This window comes from Montipora foliosa, chromosome 6 (genome assembly GCF_036669935.1).
Source record: "Montipora foliosa isolate CH-2021 chromosome 6, ASM3666993v2, whole genome shotgun sequence".
Taxonomy (NCBI): Eukaryota; Metazoa; Cnidaria; class Anthozoa; order Scleractinia; family Acroporidae; genus Montipora; species Montipora foliosa.
In genome coordinates, this window is record NC_090874.1 from 50,781,336 (window position 1) to 50,792,991 (window position 11,656).

The 11,656-nt window shown below is 39.7% G+C and overlaps 1 protein-coding gene across 1 annotated transcript; it reads left to right on the forward strand.

The window, feature by feature from the left end:
- Window positions 1-1,176: 1,176 nt before the first annotated feature.
- LOC138007647 (RNA guanine-N7 methyltransferase activating subunit-like) lies at window positions 1,177-9,691 on the forward strand. Its single transcript, XM_068854682.1, has 3 exons — window positions 1,177-1,427; window positions 4,666-4,782; window positions 8,456-9,691. The coding sequence occupies exons 1-3, from the start codon at window positions 1,267-1,269 to the stop codon at window positions 8,556-8,558; spliced, it is 381 nt and encodes a 126-aa protein (XP_068710783.1). The 5' UTR covers window positions 1,177-1,266; the 3' UTR covers window positions 8,559-9,691.
- The last annotated feature ends 1,965 nt before the right edge of the window (window positions 9,692-11,656 follow it).

Below are 11,656 nucleotides of genomic sequence, written 5' to 3' on the forward strand. Positions count from 1 at the left end.
TAACGGCACGAAACGTAATAGTGGACGAAAGCGAAAAAAAAAACTCTACCCTTCGAAGCCCCCACACAGTGTCAGCATCACCAGTCCCCCAATTCCCGGTTATTTTTTAATGATATGTTATGATAATGATGATGATGATGTTATAACAGAATTTGCGACGTCTTGCCCTTTGCTTGTACTGTAAACCCCCTGTTTGTGTTGTAGCTTGCTGCAGAGAAAACTCGGCAGATCGGTAAAATAAACAACTAACTACTGCATTTTCCTTCGCATTTATTTATTGAAATATCCTTTGAAAATTGTCGGAAATAGCAATTTCGAGACCGTAACTTACAAACTTTTCTGGGGGAGCATGCCCCCAGACCCCCCAACTTTGGAGCGCCTTCGACGCTCAAAACATTCTTCGTGTGCGTACACCTTCAAAATCTCACGTTACGCTCCTGTTACAGCAAGAGTCGGCATCACTCTTTGTAAAAGTAAGTTCCAGTGATCCATGCCTTGGCTACTATACTGTATTTCTAACGATAAAGTCTCGGACTACTTCGGACAAGTAATATGAAAAAGATATCATGGTCCTGGACGATCCAAATATCTCTTTTTTTATTCGGTAAGTTCTGTCCATTGGAAATTTTTAAATTTCCAAAATGAGGTCTCCCACATTAAGTCTCAGGTTTCTTTTTGCTATCTCTGCTTAAGAGCAAGTCTAAAAAGTTCAAATTTTTATGCTGATAAACTGTGCATCTCCGGCCTAGCTCTGTAAACCAACTTCGTTCCCAGGGTCTCTCTTCTCTGCCTCCATTGTCGTTGAGAACAGAGGAGGCAGAGAAGAGAGGGTAAAGACTTGTTTCCATATCTCAAAGTGCCCTTGGACGTGAGGTGCCTGGCAATGAAATTAAATCAGTGGAATCGGAATGCTAACAGTTAAGCCGAAATATTGTTTTAGGCCTAATTAGGCCTAAGATTAGCATTTCTATGGGGTTTGGGCTTATTCAACAGTTACATTATAACCTCAGTCTGCATTTTACTCTGACCGATTCCAGTGATTTACCGGTAATTTCATTCCCAGGCACCTCACGTCCAAGGGCTTTACCAGAAGAGAGACCCTGGGAACGAGGTTTCTTGTGGACACCACCCATCGCATTGTAACCAAGCCAAAATTTAAGCTTAGTGACCACGCATAATACACGCGGCGTGTCAAGAACAATTTGGCGTGCAAGTTCCCCTATTTCACTTTACCTTTTATCTTTCGTCACAAATCGAGTCACAACGATGGCAACAACAACAACAACAGAAGAAATCGTTGCGCAGTACGAAGAGATGTTCTCGAAACGTTTCACTAGCGAAGATGCCGAATACATGAAGACCGTGAACAAGCAGCAAGCTTCTCCTCCTTGCCTGACGGACTGGATAACTACAGGATACAGAGACAGGTAAGAGAGGGTCATGAATGGGGCATGGCAATCCCATTTCCCAGTCCAAGTTTGGACAATATTCTTCTCCCAGTGGCAAGTTAGAAATCCTTAGTCTCTGTCACTAAAATCCCAACCGGAGTTATGATAGGGAAAATATAATTGGTCATAATTTTAGAGCATCGATATGTGTTGTACGGAGGCAGTTAATGATAAGTCTCGAAACGAAACATGAGATTACTGGAGAACGGAGGCAATAAAGACAGTTTGAGGTATGATTTGTAGCTGCATGGGATTGCTTACCCAGGTGTCCGCCAAAAAGGCCTGCTATCACCTGGCACATGACAGCATTCTGAATGGGGCAGTCATTTTACCATTTTACGAAATCCATCAACAAAAGTATCCTCATCAGTTTCCTCCTTGGAGTCTTCACCCTCTTTGGCTAGGCCAAAGGTCTGGGAAATCGGTAGGGTTTCAGTTCCTGTGTCTACCACATACCAATCGTGCCTTGCCTAATACCTGATCTGAGCCTCTTCTTTTCAAATGATTAGGATTTCGAATGATCATCACACAGCAGTGGCCAGGAACACAAGAAGACGACATGAAATAGTTGAACTAATATTTGATATCCTCAAATAGTGCAAATTCCATTCGCACCTACAGTCTAGGTCACAAATGTTGTAACACAGACAGCAATTTGCCCCCTGTCCCCCTTCAATGTTGATGTTTATGTGTTGGAGTGCAAAAACCAACCGATATATGCAGCATTGATGGGAGGGAGGAGGGGGGGGGGGTAGGTTATTAATAGCTTTGATGTGCTTCACTTGCTGTTCAAGCGACTTGTTACAGCTATTTATGACGGAGGTTGTAGGACTCTTCATCTCCCATTCCCAGAAACAAAATCCCAGTTCACCGTCATCAAACTGCATTTTCCCACTGAAAAATCAGGTCAATCCGTGTTCCCATTTTACCCCTTCATGACCCTTGTAAAATACTGCAACATTCGGGTTTAACATTTCAGAATTGGAGGGTTACAAGTTAAGCTCATCGGCAAGATGAGCTTGGGTTTAGGCGCCTAAAAGAGTCATGATGGACTCAACGAGGGGGAGACATGGTAAGCCTACCAAAGTCCACCTCCTGGGTCCTGTCACACTGCAGCAATCAGTGGAATACTTACCATTCCATCCTTGCCGGAGGGAGAGGTGGTTGGGAGCAAAAAGATGAGCCAAAAAGTACAGCTGAAAGATCAACAATGATCTGCAACGTTGAGCTAGCAGGGCTTGAAATTGCGACTCACTGGTTGCCAATGCGACCAAAAATTGAGTGCTGGCAACTAGATTTTCAGAACTGGTTGCCAGCTGGGAAATCATGTTTTGTCTGATTACCCAGGATAAACAGTAGACAACTTTTGTATTTGAATCTTTATATGATGAAATCGTTCAGAACTGGTAGCTAGAATACGACTCACCTTTCTTTCCCCATGAAAATGATGTATAAATACTACAAGAAAAATCGGTTTCTCACGTTGTTAATTAATTTAATGGCACAAATGTACTTTGATACTACGACACCACGTTTACTAGGCGCCATATTGTTTCAGCCGCTTCATGGGATCTTGGGCGCACTGAAACACCGTATGCTTCTAATGCGGGTTACGTGAATTTTGCGCCTGGAAGACAAAGAGTCGGCAAGAAGGTTAATTGAAAATTTTAATCCATTGTTAGTTGTGAATGCTGAAAACGTATATTTAACCATATTACCGAAGGACCTCCTCGGAACTAGCGTGATATTGATAATACATTGACAATGAACCTGGACGTCGCATATTTGAAATTTGCATGGAACCTGCAAAAAGCAACCTGTACCCTTAACATAAAGTGGGTTGGAAAACCTGTCCCCTCTGTTAGAAAGCGAACACTTGCAAAATTGACTGCACAAGGTAATTAATAAATGGAGATAAATAGCGGTAGAAAAGTACATTAAGAAACCAAGTTCGTCTGATTCTAGAGGCCACTGAAACCGTATACAAGCCGCTCCTTTTATTTTATCTCGGGTGGGGACTGGTATGAGCATTGTGGTTGTGTGGGGGCCTAGGGTGAGCAGTTGTAGTATTGCGTTTACTTGCGATAAAGGTAAGTTGCTTGCCACCCAAGCTGTAGAGCTGTAGGAGAATAAAGAACGATATTTTGAAGAGGTGAAAAGCAAGGATAAAGGATCCATGTTTGCCTTGCACGGACTGTGCTTTGCTCTATTTCAAATAACCTTAGAACACCATCACCAAGCTAAAGACAAAGTCAAAAACAGCAATGGCTTTAGAGATCTTTCTCATGCTGGTTTTTTTTTGGTGCTCTTAAAGAATTATGACTTTCCTTGCATGCAAAGTTGGTGACCAAAATTTATGATCTGGTGACCAAATTTTCCCCACTAGTTGCCAGCTGGGACCTGAGCAAAAAAGTCCATTTCAAGCCCTGGCTGGTAAATGCCCCTGCAGCATGCAAAGGTTGCCCCCAATAGCTTTAGTTTGTAACACTGCTGGCTAGCAAAGCCTTTATTTTAACTTTGCCTAAATTTTATTTGGCCACATTTAAACTCGTTGGCAAGATGAGCTTGGGGTTAGGCGCCTGAAACAGTCGGGATGGACGCATATATCCACACACAACAGGGGGGAGACATAGTAAGCCCACCACAGTCCACTACCAATCTAGAACCAGTGTCTGAGGAGCCGGATGGACAGTGGTAGAGAGACCATGGAACCCTGGACAGCACTGCACTGCACTGCACACCACCACAAGCAACCAAATAAACATACCTGTAACCGTTAGGGTTGACTGAATTTGACATGCACATTAATGTATTCCCACAATGTTACTGAAGTAATTTTGAGTGTTTATTTACCTTAACAATGAAAGAGCATAACCATTTGTCATATCACTTTCACTAATTAGATTAACAGATTTGGTCATTCTGAATGAGTCGGTTACAGCAACGGGTGTAGTCTCTTCTTTCTCTCCTCTTCCCAAGCCTCCCTTGGTCTTTTTATTCAATTCAACGACTGTCTCAGAAAAGCGGGCCGCTCGACTGATTCATGAAGGGACTGTTTACAGTCTATTGCAAACTTGGGTTACTTAGTGTTTAGTTACCGCTAAAATAGTTTTGAAATCCAAAGAAAAAGAAGAATTATTGAGTTTTGGTCATATTAGCACTTTAACATAATTATAATAAGAGGATAAGCATGTATTGGTTTTTTGTCATTATTCAGCCGCCATGACAGCAGAAGTGACAGGTCCAGACATGATAGTGGGCGAGACCATGGAAGACGCTATGGAGATCACGATGATAGACGTGGAGATGATAGATATCGGCATAGGGATGACAGGTATTAGAATGGGCTTACAACAAAATTAACTGATTGACTCCTAGGAGTGATACTCAATAGATTTTACTCTTTTTAACGCCAGATGATTTTACCGTCAATGGAGAGCAGTTTAGTATGGGTTAAGGGGACTGGTGCTATTTCCAAATCCTATGTACATTGTAGCTACCTATCCCCCTCCGCAACAAAGAAATAGATTTCAGAGAGGGGCAGAAGAACAATTTTTCTTCATTTTCTGATCTCTCTGATCTCTTCACCACAAAGGGAACATGCTATACAAGCCATTTCAAGACATCTGGTCAAAATCAAAGTACAGTGTACAGGGATTGGTATTTCCAGTTATGTTGTCATCCTTGACAACGTAATACTTATATGGACAAGGAAATTACTCTAAGAGTGGTCCAGACCTTTTGATGTTCAAGTGAAAGTTTAATTTAATCAATGCAGTTACAATGATTTTGAAGATATCCACTATATATGGTATGTACCATGTACCTGAATTCTGATCTATTCTCATAAACTCAGGTCTTTCAGAGTTCTGAATAAGGAGGTCAACAAGTTTATCAGTCTTTGTATATTTAACTATTCTCCAAAATGGTGGTGGGTAGTGGTGGATGTTAACTGTGCTGCGAAGTGGCGAGGTAAATATCCACCACCAGGCACCAACACTGAGGTGAATACCGTATTTACCCGTGTATAAGTCGACCTTTTATGGCCTCAAAAGAAGCTCCAAAAATCGCCCTCAACTTACGTATATACACATGTCAAAGATTTTGAGCCAAGTTCCAGCTAAGTAATTTATTGAAAATTAACATAATGTTGTCTTGGGCTTAACGAATGCAGTGGACAAAAGCAGACAAAAGACTTCAAAATGAATGTAAGCAATTCCAGTTGAAATGAAAAAGGATTTGTCCAACTCTAAATGTTGAAGATACTCACAAGCACAAATATGAAATAGACACTGGAAATTTTCGTTTTCCAAAGGCGGAAAGCTCTAAAAGGCATTTCTGTTTCTTCAAACAAAACGCGATCGTTCAACTGCTTAGTAACCTGGCGCAATACCTTGTGTTTGCGTGCAAGCATCGTCACTTGTGTTGCGTGAAAATGCTGGTTGGTAATGAATGTTTTTTATTCTTTATACAAACCTGGCTGACTTAAATGCTTTTGCAAACTTCGTATTGTTTGGTTTATGAGTTTTGTTTTGTTTGTCATTTGAGAAATTATAAGTCAAGGACCAAGTAAACCTTGCACATTTTCGCATCGTTCGCAAGTTATTTTCAAAGATTGACTCCTGCTTCTGTGATGTTGTGCGTATCCTCTAGAGCCCTTTATCATTGAACAACGAAACAGGTTAGTTTGAGGTTTACATGTCCGATTTTCTGAGAACTTTTTCAAAACTCAAAGTGCCCGCATATACAATAGATGCTGAACCACAAAACTATTAAGCGCTTGAGGCCCTGATTTTTTTGTGTATGCACATTTCCAGAAATCGAAGAATACAAGATTAGTGTCCCATGAACATTTAACAAAGAAATTAAGAAATTGCTTTTTTTGCCATCAAAAATGGGGGGTCGGCTTATACACGGGATCAACAAGTATAAACGGGAAAAACGGTATTCATTGTGTTTTAGTATATGTTAAAACAACGAGATAATATAGCACAAAAAGGATGATTTTAATTCCTTTATTCCTGCAAAGATTACAATATTATTGGGCACAAATCCCACGTGAGTTGCTTGGTTTGGGTAGCCATTCAAAGCATGAGTTCAATGCTATCCACTGTTTTAGTATGTACTATATATGTTTATGTATATACTTGAACACAAGAAAAAAGACAATTTTTGAACAACAGTACCTATATTTCAGTGGCAAACAGCTACCTTCATCATGGTGAATGACCGTTACACCCTCAAGCATTCTTACGTGATGATAAAACAAAAGTGAGGTAACAAATCATGCGCCCACGAAATATTGAAAACATCTGTTTTCGTACGTGCTAGAATAACCTGCAAAAAAAAGCTACCAAAATCGCCCCTTGCAACGTTTCTGGCTACAAAAAAAGTTGTTCTCGTTAAGACCCCATGGTGGGATGGTTCCAAGTCTAAAGGTCCACTGGCCTTCCTTTCCCAAGAAATCATTAGCATTATTCACTCTGCCTATTAACTGAATAAACATACGTGTCATTTGAGTATATTTATTAAAAACTGAACTACGGATATCAGATTTCCAGCATTTTCATTGGTTTGCCAGACACAGGCTATCAGTTCATATGCTTGCTGTACCTACATGTAATATGGTCAAGGAAGGAATGCGTCGGCAGAAAAGCAGACTGAAAACATTTTTGCAGCTCTGAGAAAAAATGGCAGACAAAAGGCACTTAGATATAGTATTATATATATAATTATATGTATTAATAATCAGCAAAATTCATCTGCAATGTGGTCAGTTGTCAACAAATTGACTCGTCAAAGAACCGTAGAAGAGATGTGGTGTTTTTTAAAGGGGTTTTCTCTGCCTTTGCCCAAAAGGACACAAGTTACACATCACTTTACTATTGTTCCTAACCACACACTTTTGCCAGGGCAACCCAAATTATTTTCTCCAGGCAAGTAGTTCATGCATGTACTTGCACAGATGAACACTTTGAATCCCTGATAGTATCCGTGGTTTACCTCATGTTCAGTAGTGTCACACTGGCGTTGACACTAACTCTCAGCCAAATAATAAAAATAACCTTTATTAATGTGTCGTGTGTATCTAGTTTACTTAATGATGAATGGTATATGAAATGAATCATATATGAACTGTGGATATGAAATCAAGTGAAGCTATGATCTTCGCAGTTATGAACGCAATTTTTGAAATTGTGTAGAGAAGCCTGAAAAATTCCGTTGAAGTCCTGAATTTTTCAGACTTAAGCTAGTAAACTTATTGGGGACACCTATCTACAATATAATTGTTATTATACAATGCAAATTACAATTTCTGTAAAATTACTACAAATACTATACAAATTTCTTATGCTGGCTATATAGATTGCTAAAAATGATAATTTATGATAAGTAAATAAATAAATAAATAAATAAAATAAAACACTGCCCCTATGCTTAAAACATTAAAACATTAAAAATACTTATAATAATTTCTTATGCTGGCTCTATAGATTGCTAAAAATGATAATTTATGATAAGTAAATAAATAAATAAATAAATAAAATAAAACACTGCCCCTATGCTTAAAACATTAAAACATTAAAAATACTTATAATAATTTCTTATGCTGGCTCTATAGATTGCTAAAAATGATAATTTATGATAAGTAAATAAATAAATAAATAAATAAATAAATAAATAAAATAAAACACTGCCCCTATGCTTAAAACATTAAAACATTAAAAATACTTACGACACTGTCCTTACTCTAACCCTAAAATCAGTGCATAGAATAAGAAGAAAATGCTAGCAAAGGCTGGAATGAAGCCCCTTTCTGGGAAACAGGCCAAGAATTGGGGAGTGCAGAGAAAAAAGAGGTGACAAGCTGAGCAAGTAACTTGGAAGAGGTAGACAATGGCAGCAATGTGCCCTCTCGGTGTCCCGCACGTTTTACTTGATTCGTTGTCACTCTGTCTGTCCACTTTAAAAAGATGGGTGAATGATTGTTTTTGTTATCTTTGTAGATCTGGCGGACGCTATCGTGATGAACGCTACAGGGCATATGAAGATCGTCAAAAACCTGCAACTGAATATGGCTCGCAGGGATACTTCGAGATGTTCTACTGAAAAAAAAAACTATAGTCTTATTATCCAAGGCATGACATGACATACCGTCATTTCTTTATAAGGCATACCATTATTAAGCTAGAACTGATTGTATTTGCGCCTGCACGTCATTTGTGGACTTCATTGACTTTAAATTTAATTAGATATATGTGCTATTTGGGAGCTTAAGGACGGTGCCAGCTAATTCAAAAGTATTTTTGCGCGGTTTACCAAATATCGAAGCTTAATAATTATCTCTGAAAAATGCATGGTTTCCCCCAATTTTCTTTTTGGATACCAAGAGCACTTTCAAAGTTCTGCTTTCTCTGCATAGTTTTGAACCGCGCAAAAATATTCCTGTAATAAAACACCACCCATAGCAAATCCGAGTATCTCGAGATGGTGCAGAGAACGTACATGAATGCGCAGTAACAATAGTAGGCACCGTTCTTAAGCACACGATATTTTCGAGCCACGGAGGACAACAGTAAGCTGTTTTTCTATTTAACTTATCATGACACTACCACGTTCACATTAGGGCCGTTTATACGAGAGAAAATAAGCCGCGGCTTACATAAGACGCGAACACCCCGTATAAATGGTACAAAATCTACGTTCACGGCTTTCTCAAGCCGCGGCTTATCCTGGCCTGGGAGTTTATACTCGTATAAATAGTTCCTTTCGCGTATTACGTACGCCGCGGCCAGAGTAAGCCGCGGCTTATTTTTTCTCGTATTGTTACTTATTTTTTACTATTAGAAACGAGTAGTTTAAAAATATGGCAGAGACCACTGTCCCTGGCATGCGAAGTCTTCTCGTACGGTTTCCGTCCATCGCTCAAAAACTTGGCGTGTTTAAGTTCCCCATTACCCTTTTTTTCAACTCTTTGACCTGTAGTGTTGCATACATGTACTTTATACATTGAAGTCTGATCTATGCGCAGAAGATTTAGTTGAAAGTCTGTACTGAAGACTCTGTGTAATGTAGGCAATATCTGGTAGAGGGTTTACATGAAAAAGCATTGTTGTCTTTGTAATCTTTAGTTGATAATTTATAACTTTGCACACTAAAAGGCAATGATTGTAGCTCTTTTTAACTATTCACATTAATATTGTTATTTTGCAACGCTGTTCATTAAAACTTCCGAAACCGGTTAGGAGGAAACCATTAATTAACTGTTACATTTTGACCGGTATGAACTTGTACCGGTGTCCTAACGAATTTGGACCCCCAGTACAAATCTGCTAGCAGACTGATTTGGACCCCCACGGACCCCCTTTTAAGCGTAATTTAAAATCACGCACTAGGAATTCGTTGATTTGTCGTGTTAATTTTCTAACAAGGAGAAAAAGCAAAGGCAGACTTTAAGGTTCAGTTAAAGTTGTTTAAAGCATGGGCTGCATGTGGCCATTTCGTAGAGCTTTGCATTAGAAGAGCTTCTGGCAATACAATCGCATTTAGCCCAAACATAAAGCTTGGGAGGCCTGTGATTTTGTCAAGTTGCAATTGGTTAATAGAGCTCATCGAGGAACGTGTCAGTGAGAGTATTTTTAAACGAAGCAGAATGTTTTTAAGTTGCCGGGGATTAAATTGGCACACTAAACATGGAAATGCTTTTTTGTATAGTAACATCAAGGTGGTCGCCTTGACGTCATGCCCGTAAATACGTTGTGTAATTGTTCATTAAAACAAACGAAAGGATTAGCGAAGGCATAAAAATATATAACGGGGAGCCCGAATTTCGTTTTTCATTGAAATCATGAGCAACTGTTTGCTGTCTTAAATTCAAACAAAAGTATTTCCATGTTGATTTTTCTGAAGTAAAGTTCAAGTTTCTCTGGTTGTGCGATTGTTTCGTGTAATTCGTGTACATTATATTAATTATCTTTTAGAACAAAGCAACGTACGCACAAAAGCAAGCTCACAAGGCTTTGACCGGCATTTTTAATACCGCTGTGGTGGGTGACTTGCCTTACTTGGTGGGTCTTGCACAGTTGATCATGAGGGACCGGCAACTTGTCAGATTCTCTCTGCCTACAACCGACATGAAAAAAGCCATCGAGAGAAACGCAAAAGAAGACGAAGGTCTGTCCATTGCCCTGAAACAAATTGACAAAGACAAACGACTTGCTCTTGATCTTCATTCGAGAAAGCAAGAAGCTTTTGTCAAACAAGTACTCAAGAGACGAGAGTCTCTTTCAAGCCATTTCAAGATTCCTTTACTCGAGCAAAGGAACACGGTCGTCGGAACTGAACCACACCCTAATGAAACTGGTCAGGTTAGTCGATTCCGTAGTTGGTCTTGGGACGAAACGGGCAGCTCTTCAACTACCCATAAACGCTCTTCCGGCTTAGATAAAAGACTCAGTCTTCCTGCCTTAGTTTCAGCGCTTCAAAGCGGTGACAACGAAGTTTTGAGTCGTAAAACCGGAGTAAGTGATTTAACTTCTGCTCGGCGCACTGCGATGGATAACAAGAACTCGTTGCACGGTTTAACGAGAGAAGAAAAGGCTACAAAGATGCAAACATTCGTGGCTCAGGCTTCTACCCGAAGGCAATCGGCTATCGCTTTAGATGAGTGTTTAACCACGGGCACTGACTCACGACCATTTCCAAAGCGGCGAAGAGCAGGGACTTTGCCTACAATAGTCACACCAGGCATCGAAAATGAGTAAGAAACTCCACACCTGCGCAATTGACATTATAATGATTCATCCAACGCCTAGCTTGTAAAACTGTCTAGCTTTCGAGGCAAGAGGACTTGGAACTGAATAGAAATGATTACATTTTCGGATCCTTTTAACACGAGTAAGGTATTGGAAGGGTGAACAACGAAATGCCAGCGAAAGGAAATGCACAAACACGAGTGTTACTACTGGTTAGGATAATCGACAAATAAGTGGCGAAAAATATTGTGTGGTCAGTTAGAGACGATTTAGATAAGTTAACGTGGGTTTGGTCAGTATTAGGTTGTAAATTCCTGCCTCACGAAGACGTTTGGTGATCTGTATAAAAACGACATTTTTGTGTGTAATAAAGTTACTCGAGTTTGTTGGACTTTTTAAAATCGCCTTTGGAACTGAGAGAATTATATTTTGCGAAGAGGCAAGCTAGTCCTT

Bases quoted from the DNA above. Each gene is read 5' to 3' on its own strand.
- LOC138007647 (XM_068854682.1), top strand. From the start codon at position 1,267: ATGGCAACAACAACAACAACAGAAGAAATCGTTGCGCAGTACGAAGAG. The intron at 1,428-4,665 runs GTAAGAGAGGGT...GTCATTATTCAG, and splicing joins ACTACAGGATACAGAGACAG to CCGCCATGACAGCAGAAGTG. The intron at 4,783-8,455 runs GTATTAGAATGG...TTATCTTTGTAG, and splicing joins TATCGGCATAGGGATGACAG to ATCTGGCGGACGCTATCGTG.